This window comes from Tasmannia lanceolata, unplaced genomic scaffold, assembly GCF_043159265.1.
Source record: "Tasmannia lanceolata isolate RefF3 unplaced genomic scaffold, GAP_Taslan_0.1 ptg000002l, whole genome shotgun sequence".
In the NCBI taxonomy this organism is placed as follows: Eukaryota; Viridiplantae; Streptophyta; class Magnoliopsida; order Canellales; family Winteraceae; genus Tasmannia; species Tasmannia lanceolata.
In genome coordinates, this window is record NW_027518679.1 from 48,575,695 (window position 1) to 48,594,289 (window position 18,595).

At 36.8% G+C, this 18,595-nt stretch overlaps 1 protein-coding gene across 2 annotated transcripts in view; it reads right to left on the reverse strand.

Moving 5' to 3' along the window:
• Positions 1 to 2,149: 2,149 nt before the first annotated feature.
• The window catches only part of LOC143886169 (cycloartenol synthase-like), a 31,433-nt gene continuing 14,987 nt past the window's right edge, over positions 2,150 to 18,595 (reverse strand). The window contains exons 4-21 of one of the 2 annotated variants that reach the window (XM_077390132.1): positions 16,356 to 16,578; positions 15,124 to 15,309; positions 14,099 to 14,188; positions 12,848 to 13,045; positions 11,719 to 11,803; positions 11,015 to 11,181; positions 10,688 to 10,876; positions 9,173 to 9,286; positions 8,968 to 9,090; positions 8,741 to 8,860; positions 8,562 to 8,660; positions 7,132 to 7,188; positions 6,779 to 6,825; positions 6,536 to 6,679; positions 5,444 to 5,621; positions 4,934 to 5,014; positions 2,818 to 2,901; positions 2,150 to 2,430 (exon numbers count right to left, since the gene is read on the reverse strand). In XM_077390132.1, the coding sequence (XP_077246247.1) occupies positions 2,308 to 2,430; positions 2,818 to 2,901; positions 4,934 to 5,014; positions 5,444 to 5,621; positions 6,536 to 6,679; positions 6,779 to 6,825; positions 7,132 to 7,188; positions 8,562 to 8,660; positions 8,741 to 8,860; positions 8,968 to 9,090; positions 9,173 to 9,286; positions 10,688 to 10,876; positions 11,015 to 11,181; positions 11,719 to 11,803; positions 12,848 to 13,045; positions 14,099 to 14,188; positions 15,124 to 15,309; positions 16,356 to 16,553 (2,283 nt within the window). In that variant the 5' untranslated portion in view covers positions 16,554 to 16,578 and the 3' untranslated portion in view covers positions 2,150 to 2,307. Of the gene's footprint in view, positions 2,431 to 2,817; positions 2,902 to 4,933; positions 5,015 to 5,443; positions 5,622 to 6,535; positions 6,680 to 6,778; positions 6,826 to 7,131; positions 7,189 to 8,561; positions 8,661 to 8,740; positions 8,861 to 8,967; positions 9,091 to 9,172; positions 9,287 to 10,687; positions 10,877 to 11,014; positions 11,182 to 11,718; positions 11,804 to 12,847; positions 13,046 to 14,098; positions 14,189 to 15,123; positions 15,310 to 16,355; positions 16,579 to 18,595 lie in introns of those variants that run through there. The other variant, XM_077390125.1, reaches the window with a different exon arrangement.

Below are 18,595 nucleotides of genomic sequence, written 5' to 3' on the forward strand. Positions count from 1 at the left end.
GTGGTGGTTGTTGAGGATGCTGCATTTTTTCGTCTTTCTGTAAAAGAAAAAAACCCTAATAGTGAGAAAGAAAAACCCTAATCTCGAAAGAGAAAATAAATGAAGAAACAGTGAAATAAAACGAACCACGGTTTGTTTCCCCTGGCGTAATGGCTCTAAAGAGTGAGAGAGACGCTTCAAATGTTTGGCGAGAACGAGTCTCTCGTTTTTGGGGCTTTTATAAGCGGGGCTTCGCTCCACAAGAAAAGGGTTTTATTTAGATCCAATCACTACTGTTCCTCTTCGGAGAGGTCTACCTAATATGTAGTACCTCTCTAGATCGGAGGGCTAGAGTCATCCTATGGAAATGAAATTTTGGGCGCAATCTATTTATGTTGTGTCCTATTAAATGAACGGTTTGGATCATCATATAAAAGTAGTGGAAATTATTTTATTTAGGGAAATGATTTATGCGCTTTAATGTTTGGATAAACATGCGCTCTCATGTTTGTCGTGTAGTATTTAAAGGGCTGTTATGCGCTCCCATTTTTATCGTGTAGTATTTAAATGGCTGTCAGAGCTTCAATGTTTGGATATACACACGCTCCCATGTTTGTTGTGTAGTATTTAAAGGGCTGTCATGCACTCCTATTTTTGTCGTGTAGTATTTAAAGGGCTGTCAAAGATGGCCCATGTTGCTTCCACGTGGAGGGGGAGATTGTTGCGGTTCAACGCAGAAGCAATAGTCCCAAATAGGACATGTGAAGTGGATGGGGATGGGTTAGAAGGGAATGGGCACCCTCCCTCTAACAGCTAGCTTTTAGGGGTGAGTTCTACCCGGTTAGATTCCCTACAGAGCCCTTTAAAGGGCTACACGACGAACATGGGAGCACATGTTTATCAAGACATTGGAGTGCTGAAATCATTTCCCCTTATTTATTGTATATAGGTAATTTGGTCGTATCCCTTACCATGTAGATTAGTGGTATAAGTAGTCAATAGGGAGGAGACAAACTTTTGTAATGTTTGATCTACCAAGGATTTACCTGGTAGAATAGTGATAAGTAGTGTTTGGTTGCCAATCTTGTATAAGTAATGGGAAGGGGTGTGATTACTGGTATATAAAAAGAGAAGAGATGGGAAGAGAGAGAAAAAGAAAAATTCTACTTGAAGAATTTTACCATTTTGGAGAAATGAGGCACAGAGGGTATGTGATGCTAAATTGGCAGACCAACACCAAAAAATGCATTATTTTACTAGGGGACTGCTTAAGGCTACCATGCAATTGGCATCCAAACAGAGCCATGCGTTTCAGTGAGAGAGAGAGAGAATACCTTCTCTGTTAATCTGTCAAGAGTTCCACGTCTCTTCTCATCTTCTCATTTTTCTCAAACCCCAGACTCAAAATTTTTGTTTTCCGTGTTTGATCTTCATATGGTGAATATGGTCTCATGTGTGACATGTGAACTACCCGTTGATGGTGTTTTGAGTTGTTTGGGTCTTGTCCCTATTCACAGGGTATGCCCGATTATTTGTAAAAAATTTAAGGAGACTATTAATGGAGCTAAACATTTATATTTTATGTAGTGCCCCATTTTAGTGAGACAATTCTTTCTTGGTGTTTGGAGTGTGCGTGTGAGAGGGAGAGAGAATCAAAGAAAGAGATTGCTAGTTTCCATTGTAATCTTTGGGATGAACAAGTACACCGGAATTGTAGGGCATGTTTGGCTACATGAATTTTCTTTTCATGATAAATCGTGGTCTCCAAGGGGAGATGAGGGTGAATTGGGTAAAACTCAAGAAACTAGTATCTCCAAGTGATGAGAAGTGGCTAAAAATCAGGAAACTAAAAACTCTATTCAAAGTAGGATCGACTTTTTCCTCATTTTTAGCCACTTCTAAGGGTCATCTCAATCGTGCCCTCTCAGATCCCTCTCCTTCTCTCACTACCCTATCCCTCTCTCACCACTTAAGAGACACCAATTTATCATGAAAAGAAATTCCTAGCCGCCGAACACGGCCGCAGTAGATAAGAACTGCAAAGTCTTGTCCACTTTGAAATCGTGCATACTTAACCAAACTAGTTTTGACTTATACAAATAATTTATATTTAATTGACCAAAAATACCGTCTATGTAAATGACCAGAATACATTTGTATCATCTACATGTTTTCTTTCATATATGATGCGCTTACGCACATATATACATATATGTATACATATGCAAGCATATATATATACTTACACATAAGTACATTAAAAGTGAACCAAACTGCCACTTTTATTCACACGATCTGAAATTTAAACACAGCAATGTTCAAATAATATTAGGGAACTTTGGTGGGTGATGTGACATGTCGACGATATTCTCCAAGGGCCCATATTGGAAAAACGTTTCTGTATGCAGCATAATTACACATGCAATTCTGGTTGAATACTCCCATCATTTCCTGTGATAAATCATGAAAAAACCAATTAGTAAATCCAACAGAAATAGATTGGATTTTTTCTTATACTGATATGTACTGTAAATTGATGCTAAAGACTTCAAATGCTTATAGGTATGACGATTTGTTTTGGAAAAGTTAGGAAAGAAAAACTATTGCCAATATTTCCTACTTTTTTAACACATGGAAAAGATAACTTGAATCGATCCTATTCAATTTTTACTTAGAGGGGCCTTCAATTTATGATAATACCCCTCTAGATTAAGTATAATCATCGTATTATTTCCTGCTAAAACATGGAAAAAAAGTTCTTCAAAGAAAATTTTCTGTCAAAAATGTTTTTCTTGCAATCCAAGCAGACTAGGAAATGGTCTGATAGAAGACAATTACCTGTTGCGGAAAATCACCATTTTTCATTTGTGAGTTAATCATGAACCTTGCTGCACGATGCAGAGGTGTTGGGTCCCTCTTAGCCTAATACCACAAAGAAAAAGTTCAGAAATTAGTTCTTAGAGGAGAACTTAAATTCAAAAAAATGATTAGAGTAATGTGGATTCAATACATTGTCATGAAGTAGAAGAGTAAGAAATTTAAAAAGAAAAACAACCAGTAGCCTGTTGTCTAATTGCTTCAAAAAGCAACCTGGACAAATAATATACTATTATGCTGTACAAAAGAGAAAATACATATGTAATTTGACAGTTAAAAAGGCTACTAATATCCGCACGACCATGCTTTGATAAGCCAATTAAAATGCGTAACATAAGGTGAGTTCGCCCAATTATCAAAACACGGTCGTCCTGATATCAATAGTCCTTAAAAATTGACAATGTAGGGCTAGACAGTTGAAAAATCAACCATCTTGGGTCTATATATAATCCAAAAATATACTGTGTATGCCTAGGTACAATTGAAAAATAAAACATAAAGGTAATTCAAAATTGCATTGTCAGTTGTTATAAGAGGAAGTATATGGTGCCAGATCATATTAAAGATTTGAATAATATTAAAAGATTGGGGCATGTTGGAATGAAATGCCTTTTGAGGTTGACAAATGGTTTCTGAAGAGACTAATTCCTTAAGGCTCCGTTTCTTTCAACATAAAATGGGCAAAAAATTTGTTGTACAGCCATTTACGCCGAAAGAAACAGAGCCTACGTAAAAACATTTCATGCTTGGTTTATAGAAATACTTATTCTAAATATAGAATCTTTGTTTATTCATATTGCTTACAATGAAAATTGTGAAAGAATTTTTTTGTTGTAATATAAATATGTTTTTGATTTACTTTCTCAAATACTAACATTTAAACAGTTCATTACAATGTTTTTAGAATCCCGGCAGTTATAATTCAGATCCAATGTTTTAATAAGAAAATGACATAATTTAATATTTTCTCATTTTTTTGAATCTCAAAAACTAAACTAAAAGAAGTGGAGGTCAAAGACTGATGAGTGTGTGGAGAATGAAATCGATTTGAGCTCTCTCTCTCTCTCTCTCTCTCTCTCTCTCTCTCTATACTTAGATCTTTTTCTAAAACTTCTGCCATTCCTGTTTCAGTTGTTCCGGAACTACACTGAGATGGGCCTGCCTACTCACCAAGTATACCGATTCCCCGATAAAGCCATGGAATTTCACTTGTAAGTCTTACCGGTATGCTTAAGAACAATCCCACCCATTTATGTGATCTTATCCCACATTTTTCTATTGCTATTTCTCTAAGGGGTGCTACAGCTCATTCTCTTGGAAATGCTTGTTTTTACATTTTTCTCATTTTTTAATGAAAAAGTTAATTAAAAGAAGCAAAGCTCAAAGGCAGGGATGGTCAAAGCAAGCCAAACAAAAAGCGAAGAGACAAAAAAACTCAAGAAAAGATCAAACCTCCTCAATGATATGGAGTGCACCTCGATCCTATTCAGAATCTTCTCCATAGCTTCCAAAAATCACCAAGGATAGCAATCCCCGTCCCTCACCCAACGAATAATGTTGAGCGAGTCTCCTTCCACAATGAGTGAGTCAATGAGATTCTGACCCACCAGCCGAATTCCACCTAATCGGACTAGGTAAGGCCCAGCGAATAGCCCATAATACCAACAAGACCTGGGTTACCCAAGCTGGAACTATCAAAGTTCATCTTGACACGACCTAGAGGAAGAGGAGACCAACTCAGAGAACGCTTTTACACCTTAACATCACTAAACCGAACATCGTCCCAAGAGTGCCGAATAGAAGATGGAAAAATTACAAAAATTAGAAAGAAAGATGGCCTTAGGGAACTAAGGTAGAAAGTATCTGCTGCTAAATGGAGTGAACTCTCTTAGAAGCAGCCTCAAAGACAATTGTTTCCTATATGGTATTGTTTATATATGTTACTTTGTAGTCTTAGTATAATTTACTCTCAATTATATTGATACTTTGTTATATTTGGAACACATTGTTATATCCTATATTTGCAGTTGAAAGTAAGGATTGATATGCGTATTAAAGCAGCAATTGATTCTCTAACCTGACCAGCATCCATTAGAGCAAGCATAGCCCATCCTGTATTTACTAGATGTGATTGGTTCTCCATAAGATTTGTATATACCTGTTCCAACATGTAATTAAAAAAAATCACACTACAAAAAATATTGAAAATCAATACTGCAATTTAGTGCATGCTTTCAAATTTTATTTACAAAATGTGAGTAGTGAAACACTTGGTGCAATAACTTAAAATTGAAATTGAATCAAAATTCAGTCTTCAGATTTCAGATTTTGAGACTTGGCTTTGGGGAATAACTTTGAAATTGACCGAGTTATGAGAATTTACTAGAAAACAATGCAAAATATGAAATGTTTGAAATTGTGAAAGGAAAGAAATGGGTGGCGATTTCAGTTTGATAATTGGGTTAAAATTAAAGAAACAACAATTCGTTGTTCATTTATAGAAGTAACATAAAAATCACACGCAAAATGAACTTCTCAACTTCGTGTAACTGAGAAACTAAAGTTGTAACTCAGGAAAAACTTTCACCTTGTTTTGGCATGAAAGATAACTCTCTCCCCAACCACCAGAATCTAACTGTTTTGACAGTAAGAAATCACAAGCTTTTCTGATACTAGAGCTATTCTGGTAGGTTTTTCCAGCAGCAACCAGCCCCGCTACTCCAAACCATGTCCCATATGTATAGCAGACTCCCCAACAACCATACCTATTCAAAAGTATAAATATAAACCAGCTTGAATAGATCATTTAGGCCATGTTTGGCAGCCATGAATTTTTTTTAATGAAATATTAGTTTATCCATTGATGGGAGAGGGGCAAAGAGCGTGGGAGACAGAGAGAATTGAGAGGGCATGAGTGAGCAGTGGGTGAGAAGTGGTTGAAAACAGGGAAAAGAAAAACTATACTCAAAATAGAGTTTTTTTTCCCTACTGTGCAACCACTTCAGACCATGTCATCACTCATGTCCTCTCAATACTCTACCTCTCCCACTCTCCTTACCCCTCACTCACCAACTGGTAAATTAATATTGCATGAAAAATATATTCATGGTTGCCAAATACAGCCTTAGGGAAACACAATTTAATCACTTGAGGTTTGAGCACCTACAAATATTGTAAGTTTCTAGTTGTTTAGGACTACAGTATATAGATACTATAGAAATATATAAGTTTAAGATAAATGCATCCCTTTTCTAAACATGAATGCTCACTGTTGAACTTTTTTGCCTTCAGTCATAAAACCACCAAAAGGGAGCCCCCCTGTTAAACAAAGGGGTGTGATGTATAAGAATAATATATATATATATATATATATATATATATATATATATATATATGTGTGTGTGTGTGTGTGTGTGTGTGTGTATGTGTGTGTGTGTGTGTGTGTGTGCAGATATAAAGCTATTCATATATATGAACTCCTTTGTTTTAACAATGACACTCCTCCCTTCATATTACACTTCTCTAACTGGCTTTCATGTCCGAAAGCTATCAACAACCAATATTAAAGTGAGGCGTGTGCGTGCGTGCGTGTAGATAGATAGATAGATAGATAGATAGAGAGCATGCCAAAACAAATATTATTCGTGGGATTCTAGATGAATTAAGAGGGAATACAGACCATGACCCATCGGGTTCTTGCGTGCTTTCAATGAACTTAATTGCTTTTGCAATACAAGATTCTATTTCATTCTTCCGGTGTCCAGGATATAGCTTCATAAATGATGCCAAACCCTGAATTGCTGATGAGGTGCATTCTACATACCTACAAGGCCACACTATTTAGTATTTATTTAGATCTGGGAAGATTATTTAACATTGCTTATTATCTAAGGGAAAAAAAGGAGAGGTTGAAGCAACTCACGGATAATCAATAACAATTCCCCCAAAAAGTTCAGAAGGATTGATCAACTGCAAAGAAGAAAGAACCCAAAATTTCAATAAATGAAATCAAGCAAAGAAAAAAAAGACAGAAGCAAAAGGAAATTGTCTAACAATTTTATGTGCACAAAATGAAACTCTTTTAAGTTATAATCAATTTTCTGCTCAGGAGATGGTTTGTTTAACTTGGAAAAATTAGGAAATGGGACAAGCTTCCAAAAGGAAAGGAAATAATGGACAACCGGTCCTGTGTATGGATATTTATGACGAATGCTAATGAAATAGGAGTGCAACATGAAAAAAAACGAAGCATTGGTACCCCACAAAAATTGTTACCTCTAACCAATAATAAGATCTTGTCAACTCATAAGCTGCAAAACCACCATTGCTGTTCTGTAGAGACATACACAGAGCATATTAGAGTGAAACTGGTGAGATAAGTGGAGACTGAATGCTAAGAAATCATGTAGTATCAAGTTGTAGAGTTTGCCATGATTTGCTGCTTTCTTTGATAAAAATTTAAGATTGTCACAAAATTTCCTTTTAGACTACCAGGGGATTGCTCACCTATTTCTTTAACTCAATAGCATGTCTATGTATATATAAATGTTTCTTTGTCATCTATAATCTGCAATTAGAATTTTCGACACAACAATAACTATGCGACATACCTCAATTTACTTATCACGCATTGTCGACGCAACGATAACTACATGACATACCTCAATTTACTTATCACGCCTGAACAACCACAAATTAGCCTATCACTCTTACTATACTGCCAACATGATGGATACTTTGATTTCATATTGTAACAGAATATTGGATTTAAGAACATGAATTGAAGTCAAACTCGATGATGAGTTCTGAGTCCAAGTCTAATTGAATTTTGTTTGGATACTTGTTTGCCTCATTGGATACGTCAAAACTATTTGATTATAATCTTATAGGCATATGGTTCCGAAGTTAAATATGATAAATTGCAACTAAATACTTTTGAGTTTTAGAAATAATATAGTAAATGGCTTCCAAAGAGCCCTTAATGTCCCACTTGCAGATAATATCAAATTAAAAAATAATATTATTTCCAAATAAGGATCAATTTTGGGGGCATCCAAAGAGGTCATAATCTTCAATGAATTTAACAGTCTTATTCTCTAGTCTGATTTTTCATGTATTCAAGTACATGATTTAGAATTTTGACTTCTCAAATAAGTTCTTTTTGGTTTTCCAAAACTGCCTTGGTAGAGTCGAGTCAACCTGGCAAGTTTTTCAGGTACCTGATTGTGTTTCTAAGGACTGCATATGTGTCAGACATGGGTGCCAATACTTAGGATTTCCTTCAACACTTCTAATTCTATTTTATCTATTTTTTCTAAATACTACTACAAAAAATTTATAATTATCACATATTCTGTGTTTTTCCTATTCTAATAATAAGTTTTTAATATGAAAATAAAACATTATATTTACTTAACCTACTAAAATTTCCAATAAATTATCTATTATAACTATATTATCATGTAAATGTATTAAAATTAGAATTGATTCAAATATACTGGTGAATCCACGGATATGTTTTTTCCGAGGTTAGCCAAATCCGACAATTGGTACCGCGTCGGATTCCGGCACATACCCGTGCCCATGCAACATAGGCCATCTCAGATTATCCTCCATTGTATTCCTCATAAGTTGATCCAGCATATGGAAAAATCTTTAAATGTTTATTTTTAGTTAAACTTAGATTGTAATCTCTTCAAATTTACCTGTAGAGAAAGAGTCACATTTACTGCATCATACAACCGATCAGTGGCCATTGGTTCTCCAGCAATTTTTGATGAAATTTGTGATAATAAGAGTGCAGTCTGCAAGATAGAATGAAAGGTTGCTAGTAACGGAAGAACAAAATTCAGATTATAGTATGTTTTTATGTGGTTATATTAACCTTCAATCCTTCTGCAGTGCAATCCGAGACTTGCCATCCGTTATCAGCCGTGGAGAAGGTCCATGCGCCTTTAGAAATGTGACGATGGTATAAACTTAAGTCTGGGCAATTTGCTGGAACCTTCATAACAACATAGAAAAAGCAAAATTAGTATGACTGACTTAATTTGAGACTGTCTAAGAAATGTTCACTGAAAACCAAATGAGATCAGAGAAATAGGATAAAACCTGAGAGTTTTTTATGAATTCATGTGCTTTCTTAAGAATGGAGCCATATTCATCAACAAGTCCGGTTGACAGAATTGCTCGAACAGAAAAGGCAGTGTCCCATAATTGGCTGCCATTGTTTCCCTGTCATAGATTAAACAGATTATTTACACTAAGAAACACTCGACTAAATAGAAATGACAATGAACCATAATTGTTTCTAAACCTGCATTTTCATGCCATCTTCAGCAACCCATAGATAATCGTAGATTCTTGGAATATGGAACTTGAATGCCTCTGAATTTGGATCTTCCACCCAACAACAGAGCATATTTAATACCTGCAAAATTAAGTAAACATGGAAGCAGTTAATTTTATAGAATACACTAATCCATATAGTTTCTCATTTTCTAATGTGATGCAGAGTTTATGCAGACGAAACCATGATATCCCGTCCTAGCTTAACCAATGGGCCTGATATTACCACCCTAAAACTAATCACTTCCTCCCATGTTATTTTGTGCTATATATAAATTACAGAACAAATAAGCAGACAGTACTGTTGGGATCAATGGTGACGATCAATTCTAGGGTCCCAAATGGGAACATCTACGTGCAATCAAGACAGTTGAACTTGTAGAACATTTGAGGCCACACACGTGGTCTTGGTCCAATGTGGAACTGATATCCAAAGTACAAGATATATAGTTGGGCTCTAATAATTAATATTGTTGGTAGGTGTATTTTATATAAGGTATTAGCGAGTATAATTATCAAATTGGAGCTATCCATCACTCATGCTCCTTACCCCTGGCCAGGTGGCAGTTCCTTCATCCAACTATATGTCCTTGCCTTGCCGACATTTCTGGTGCATTAGGTTTTATACCTCTCTTGGTGGCAAGAAATCCCAGTGACGTCCTACTGTCACTGCCAGATGGAAGTCTCCCTGCCTGTCGCTGCCATGACAGAGTCTATGGATGCTGCGACCACCGCAACCGATTCCACCGAGGAGAGTGAAGAAAGTTCTCTACTTATATACAATATGTACTTCCAACAGAATTAATGTTCACCTATATGTTCTTTGAACAACATTTCCTAAGAAAGTACTCTCTTATATCTTATATCAATGGATTTTGTATTGAGTATTAGGAAAAATGCCGGTATGTTGGTTGCTGGTCTGAACAACAATATATAGGAGATTATAACTTTATGGAGCATTAATTATTAAAGCCCCAATTGTATAAATATAATAAATCACTAGATCAACAGCTATTAGCAGAACCCTGAAAGATGCATGATGGATCAAGGACCTAAAATCATCCATTCAAGGTGGTTTCAAAGGCACTTGACTGGGTTTCTGGTACCCAGTCAGACCAACAGATCCAATCATAAAGATGTGGCACAAGCAGGGTCCGAATGTGTTTGTTAGCAACGAGCCTAAAAACCACCGTGTTTTTAGCATTTCCCTATAATGTATATATCAAATATACCAATTAACATGGGTGGCAATACCAGCTCTCTTAATGACTGATAGTTTTGATTCAGCTCAACGCAGAAACCTGTTTTAAAAAGGAAGCAAGTTTCAAGTGAAATATTGTGCCATTCCCTTGTACAGGAAGACCATAATCCGATGAGTCCCGTGAGGACTATGCTGCCGATAATAGATTTCATTCCATTGTTGAAATGAAAAGGAAATTCAACTGTAATAGCTGAACTATATTTTGATAGAATGTATGCATACCTTGGTCAAAGGACTTATGCAAACATACTGAGTATTGACCTCATCGTAGTGTATATGTTTCATTACGATGGCTAGAGCCTTCTCTCTCATCTTGGTGAAGGGCCATTGTGTAAGAACAGTTTCTCCAACCTTGTGAAGGCATACCCAGAGGATATCCTGTATGAGGGGATGTGGGTAGTAGATATCTTCCTGTAACACCACACTTAATTTTAGTTGAAGCTCTTCATTTCTACGTAGGATTACAGTTTTAAAATACAAGTATTATTATCAAGAAAAATAAGAGTATTTTCACAACGTTGCAGAAATCCATGGCAAAAAGTAACAAACCTTTGCACACGAAGTGCGTGCTTTATTCCAATCAATTTCATTGTAAGGGCGAGTATAGAGCTCTTTTCTCAGAGACAATACTGTTTTCGTGATTGGCCCAACAAATCTCTTCCCATATATATACGACATTGGCAGATAAAGCAGCCGGGTATGACACCACATCTTTCCTGTGTAAAATGTGAACTTTGGAAAAGAATTACCATCCATATTAAGTATTAATTAAAATTTTAACATGGGATAATCAGGTATATTGGAATGTATTAGACCAGAAAGGTGTGGGATTGTTAAGGTGTAGATTATGCTACTTAACAGCTATTTTTTAGATATATTTTCTTAGTTTTGTATTTTGAATTTGAAAGACGTGCAGTTTTAGGTAGTCATGCACACATTTTTCATGTGTTTCATGAAAACCACTTGTAAATTTCTCCATAAAAATAGTGCAAAGGTACCCAGAATCAGAAAATCATCTCTTTGCATAGAAGAAAAGCCACGATTTTATAAGTCATCGAAGGTCACTTTGTTGAAGAGTTAAACTTATGCTGATTAGGATTTTAGTAGAAATAACTTTTTGAAGAGTTGAACTATTTTGGCATTTTCATAATCTTTCACGACTAATGCAAAAATATTTTGCAGATAATTAGAAAGTTTTGTACGTAAAAATTCGAATAGGATAAGTACATGCACGAAAAGGATTTAGAGAAAACCTGGATGGATTGGAAGAAAGTTAGGAAGAAGCCATATCTCAGGTGGCATTGGATTATTGCCTGACCATTCAAACGCACCAAGCACCTGCAATAATTACATCATAACAATCTTAATAAATAGTTTCTTATATATGAATATTACATGCTCCTATGATGTATACCTTTCTGAGGCTATATTTTTTTCGGATTTTGAGAATCGATTTGGAGTCCAAAACTGATTATTGGATACCAAATTGAGTGTAATTTTGAGCACATTGTCTGTTTTGGATTTTGTGAACTGATTTCGAGTCCAAAACTGATTATTGGACTCAAAATTACATTTAAATTTGAGTCAAATAATCGCTCCCGGACTGCACATGTGTAAGCTCAATGGTCATAGCTTGTGAATTTGTTGAGATCTGTCTCATATTGAGAGAATCACGGTCAGAATTATCTTCTTCAGTATGAGATCTGTCTCATACTGAACATCTCTGCCCCTATTTTGTTTTATCATTGCTATTCAAAATCATGTAACATTAATTGAGTTTCCTAATTTTTCCTAATTAACTAGGCTTTGGGTTTTTACGGTCGGATTTGAATGAGATCCACCCATGTGACCCACTTGAATATTCGCATATGGGATTTGCTAGGGACCATAGCAAAAGGCATTTCGTGGAGCATCTGTTGCATGAGAGAGCAACCACATAGGCTCAGATTTTGTCTTAATCATTTAATTCATCTGCTCCTCAGACGCTCCGCAAAATGCCTTTTGAAATGGTCCCTAGCAAATCCCATTTTCTAATAATTTACATGGGATTTCCTAGGGAGAAGGCATTTCGTGGGCCTGCTGTTGCATGAGAGGGCAGCCACATCAGATGATAAGACAAAATCTGTTGAAAAGTGAGCCTGTGTGGCTGCTCTCTCATGCACAGCCCGCCCTGCGAAATGCCTTCTGCGATTGTCCCTAGCAAATCCCAATCTACATTAAAGCATAAACAAACGTGAGATCACTCTTTTTTGGTACTTGTCGAGAATCATGAAGGTTATATAGAGGTTTAAGATTCAGATGTTGGTAATCATCACCCTTAGCCATTAAAGTAGAATATAAGTAATCAAGAAAGAATACGAAGGTTTTAGATTTTTTTTTTACCGAAAGCCACATCTTGCCCCAAGATGGTATAAAGGTGACCCCACCACGATCAAGGATCCATCTTTGTGCTTTCTCCATCTCCCCATCTTCGCCCCCATCTGCCTCATCGCCAAGCAATCTCAAAGAAACGTATGAAAGAGCAGTACAAAACATGATGCTGTGCCCTTCTGTATGCAACCCCCATCCCCCATCTGTGTTCTGCACAAATAAAACTTTTGTCGATCTCCAAACCAAAACCCTTCATTTTAATGCTTAATTTGTCTTTTGTCTTTTGTCTGTGTTAAACAACCAATCACTCTTTTTAGGGTTGCCCTACACGCGACACGTATGACCCCTCTTTTGGGTTGGCCATTAGATGTGGATTTTTAATATCAAGGAGTTTTGAACCCAGGGCAATTGCTCCAATGCTGTGTTAAAGAACCAATTTCTCTTTTGGATAAGGACTGATTTCATATTTTATATTTTAGAATTCAGGTTTTTAGTTTGAAAAGAGGGTTCATGATCAAGCTGTTGTATGCTGTCCGGACAGCGTTTCTTGGATTTTAAGTGAGTAATTTAGGTTTTAAAAATCTCTCTTGCATCCTGAGATTTCTAAAACCTGGAAATATGAGAGGATTTGCTACTCTCTTGCTGTCAGAAAGAAGGGCGAGAAGTCAAAAACAACGGCTGGTCTGTTTCTTCTCTTGTCTCTTAGCTACAATTTTGAAGAAATCCCGGATTCTAAAATCCGCGTATCCAAACGGCCCCTAAAGGGTTCTTGTAAACTTAGGGAAATAAGAAAAACAAGTAGGGTTGAAGTATAAATAACTGATTAAACAACACCATCTCTAATTGCTTAAGCTTTTGGACCAATTGGTTGTTTGACATGCTATCATAGCTATGGCTTTACAGTAGGTTCTGGGTTCAAAACCCAAAAATCCCTTGATATTAAAAATCCATGTGTATTGCCATCCCAAAAGAGACAACACTTGAGCGGGAGTGTTGAAGTATAAATGATATATAACACCAACTCTGATAACTTAAGCTTTTGGACTAATTGGTCATTTCACACGTAGTTACTGTTTTATAGCAGAATTAAGGTCAAGGTCCTGTTTGTTTTGGATTTTGAGAAAAGATTATGAATCCAAAACTGATTAATGCGCTCAAATTTGTATTTAATTTTGAGTCCAATAAACATTTTTGACTCACAATCAGTTCCAACAATCCAGAACAAACAGGGTCTAAGAGAAGAAGTTGAGAGGGTAGTCTTGCCTGGTGGTTGAACATATAACGGCGGATCTCTCGTTGATGCTCAGCAGATAGAACAGTATTAAGCGCTCCCATAACATACAAACCAATCACCTGTGACATGAAATGCACGATACATCATATGCACATATATTTTTCTTAGGTTAAATGAAGGGTAAAAATGTGGCGTGCGAGAGTTATAAATGAGTTCCATTAACTCTGGAGAAATTCTTAGCTTTTAAAATTAACTAGCATTGTTTAAAATATTTGGAAATTCATTCGGATCCAATGTTAAAGTAGAAAAGATAAATAAAGCCTTTCTCCAACAGCTTAAGCTTTTGGAGAAGTTGGTAAGTTAATATGGTATCAGAGCCAAAGGTCTCGAGCTCAAAGTGGGACCACATCTGCCACTTGTTTGCCAAGTGGGTCACACATGCGGAGGAGTGTTATATAAAAGATAAAGAACGCCTGTCCCCAACAGCTTAAGCTTTTGGAGAAGTTGGTAAGTTAACGTCCAAAGGGTAAAGAGTCGTTGATTCTCAGAGTCACTAGAGAACAAAACTAGAGTGGAAATCCTATTAAAATACCTAAGTTCACATATATTTGCTTACATTGTCTGGAAATCCTATTAAAATATATTTGCCTATATTTGCCTACTTAAGTTCACAAAGTTAATATAGGTAAATTTCTCATCCTTTTTTGGTTTTGCTCTGTTTATACACAAATAGAGGCGTTGTACGAGATAGGCCATTTTCAGATGGGAAAACGTAAAGAAAAGGAAATTACATGTATGACTAGGTTTTCTGTTTACTCTATTTTTTGCAAAAGAATTTTAACCCAGGGAAAAAAAATCTCTGGTAAAAGAACCCTGATGTCCAAACAATGAAAAACTCATTTTCCAAAGAAGAAAAAAGAATTCATACGTCCAAACATGCCCTAAGTAGCCAATGACAAGTATAAAATATAGAGAATATGTGTATCTACAAAAATAAAGGGGGTTCTCGATGATAGAAGAAAAGGCCTTAGTTCTCTATGATAGAAGTGCTTACCAGGCAAGGCAAAAGAAATAGAGGGCCCCCGTAATCTCCAGGCCAATGCCCATCATGGGCCTGAATGGTTGAATAGAATCTGATGGCCCTTCTTAATGTTGTAGTCACTGCCTCCTCTGTAACATCTTTCCCTTCCTCTACTCTCACTGGGGCAAGCTTTATAGGGCATGGATTCTCCTTTGCAAACTACATTCTCCAAATAGAGGGGATTGGACAAAAGTTGGATAAGTTTTGGATCATATAATTGCCACATTTTAAGACTATGTAGAATCACCCACACAAAATTTTTGGTGTTAATTTTTGGTTCCACCCATTCAAAACATGGGGGTGCAAAATGGTGGGCCCCTTAGATATGGTGGGACCTGCCCCATCAAAACATGAGGTTTGAAATGGTGGGCCTTATCCCATTTAAAATTTCGGTTTCGGTAACCGTTTCGGACCCCACCAAAAACCAAAATTTGGTAATTTGGTTCGAAATTCCTGACCGAAATTCCGAAATTTTGTAACACTTTTTTTTTTTAATAAATATTGTCATTAAATCGAAATTTCGGACCGAAATTACCGAAATTTGGTAAATAGCGAAAAATTGAATTTCGGAAAATTTCGGTTTTGGTCCCCACTGAAATCCAAAATTTCGTCGGTCCGAAATTTCGGATTTCGGTCGAAATTTTAAACCATGGTGTGTACTACCCCTATGCATAGTTTGGATGGAAATAGTGGCCCACACCAAACATGAGGTATAAAATGGTGGGTTCCACCCTCCCCAGTACACTACGAGGTGTACAGTGGTAAACATGAGGTTCAAAATGGTGGGCCCCAACCTATGCATGGCGTGGAGATGGTGAAGACCCAGGCATCAATGAGGTGTAAAATGGTGCCCCCATTCCATAAAGAATGAAGTGTACAATGGTGGGACCCACCCATGCTATGCATGAGGTGTAAAAAATTCAATGGAAAATAATATTACATGGAAAAAAAACCAAGGTATAGTTGGTTTACAATTTCCCTTGAAAACAGGAAAATTTTGATATTGAAACTAATTTCTATCGACAAAGTATTCCATAAATATGTTCCATGAAAAGATTTTTTCTAATAAAAATTATCCATGGAACGAAAATGAATGATAATGGAAAGAAACACAATTAGTACATACTATAGATACTAAATCCCTATAGACATATATGAGTATGACGACCATGCTTAACTAATCAAATAATGAACGAATGCTAGACCTGCATTCTCATTAGTAGATCTGCACTCTGCTTGATCTTCAACCGGTTTCTTCGAAATTCTTCACGAGCTTTGTCGATGGCAATACGTTCTTCCTCGGATCCAAGTTGAGGGTCAAACTCCCAATGTTGTCTTCCGATGTAATTGTTTACGCTTATCATCCACGGACTTTCGCCCTCTGAGTTCTTAAGCTTCCACATCCTATGCCTCAAATTATTTCAAATCCTGCAATAACAATAATTCTATGATTAAGTTTATCACCGACATACAATAAGAGTTTACTCTGAAATAATCGAAAAATGAAGAAACAAAGGTTTTTAATGTGAAAACAAACTTCAGAAAAGTTAAAAATCTGCTTTTTACACTTACCCCCTTATATATATAGGTGTGGATTCCCAAATCGCAATTTGGAAATCGCAAATTGCGATTTGGGGGTCGCACCTCACGATTCTGGTGCCACTTGTATGTCAGTTTGGGGGCATTTCGGATTTTTTTGAGAGTTTTCTGGGAGTTTCGGTGTGCCATAACTTCTTCGTTTGGACTCCGAATCGCATTTGGTCAAATCCGTTGGATTTCTCAGGACAAGAGGAATCTTATGAACCTAATATCGTGCTTTGGAGGGGTGTGGATAACTTTGGTGCACCCGAGATCAGGTTTTCAGGATTATCCAGGAGTTTTCAAGAACTTTAAAGTTGATAACTCCTTCGTTTGGACTCCAAATTGCACGCGGTCAGGTTCGTTGGGCTCCTTGCAGCGAGGTGCAACCAATACCTAGCTACATGCTTTGAAACGATGTGAGTAATTTCGCACGTTTTTTGACTCAAAGTTAAATTCGGGTGAGTGCCGTGTGAAAACAGGCTTTTCGGTCGTGCTGTAAAGGCGGGTGCTATGTGGAAACTGGCTTTTGGGTTTTAACTTTGGGCCAAATTCGTTTTGAAGAAGTATTTCATATTTCATTAACCAGAGAGATCGAGAGAAAGAGAGCAGAGGCTCTGGGCTCGTCATAGGACTTATCCTCGCAACAACCTATCATTAATACCACCTTGACAAAGTTGGGTGTCTACAGTTATGAGTAGAACTATATAACCTGTAACCCTTACACCGTTTAGGGTAACCTATGAAGTAATAAGAAATGGTCCAAGGGTGTAACTTTCTCAACTGTGGGTTATATATTTTGGCTTCAGCCATACGACTCTAAACATGCAGATATCTAAGCTTAGGCTTTTTACCGATCCATAATTCATAAGGGGTCTTAGCAGAAGCTTTACTCGGTACACGGTTTAGGATATGCACAATTATTTTCAATGCTTCTTCCCACAAGGACTCATGCAATGGTGAATTCCATATCATGCTCCTCACAATATCCATAAGAGTACAATTTCGTCTCTCATCCACACCATTGTGCTCGGGTGTACCCGACATTGTGTACTGAACAACGATATCGTTCTCCTGCAGGTAAAGTACAAACGCACCAGGACTACGGCAAGTATCGAAGTATCTGCCACAGTACTCCCCTCCTCTATCAGACCTTACAACCTTAATCTTTTGGTTAAGTTGTAACTCAACCTCAGCCTTATAGATCTTAAAGGTATCTAGTGCTTCAGACTTTTTGATGAGCACATTTATGTGTGAATTGTAGGTAGGAAAAGCGTGCATTTTTGTTATTTAAAACGGTACTACTAAGGTATTTTGTTGTTTTTGGTGTTTCAGGGCTACTTTCGGATTTTTACGGAAAATAGAGCTAAGGCCTATGAAATGAACAGTTTAGATCATCCAATAGAAATGGTTTGGGCCACGGTCATCAGGGCTCACAAATTGGACAGTTTGGATTAGTGGACAAGTGGCCCCTATAGGTGGTTTTTATCACTAATGCTTGAACGGCTTAGATCAACTTACAGGGATGGTTTAGGGGTGTAAGTAATTTATATAGCAATATATCCATCAATTTGAACGATTTGGATCAACCCAATAATTGGATCGTTTGGATCATCACATGGGAATGGGTTTAAGTGCTATTGTGCAATGCTTCATGGAAGGAGGATGGTGTTCTTTTGCAGTGACCCTCTCTATTCATGATTTTGGATTATGATCTACACCATCCATTTTGTTGATGCTGCAAAGTGCAAAACTTACACTGCTAGATGATCCTAACCTTTCTATTTAAAGCTTGCAAATCATTGATTAGACGGTCCATATGTCCAGCTAATGGTGGGACCCACTTGGACATGTCATGTTAGAATAG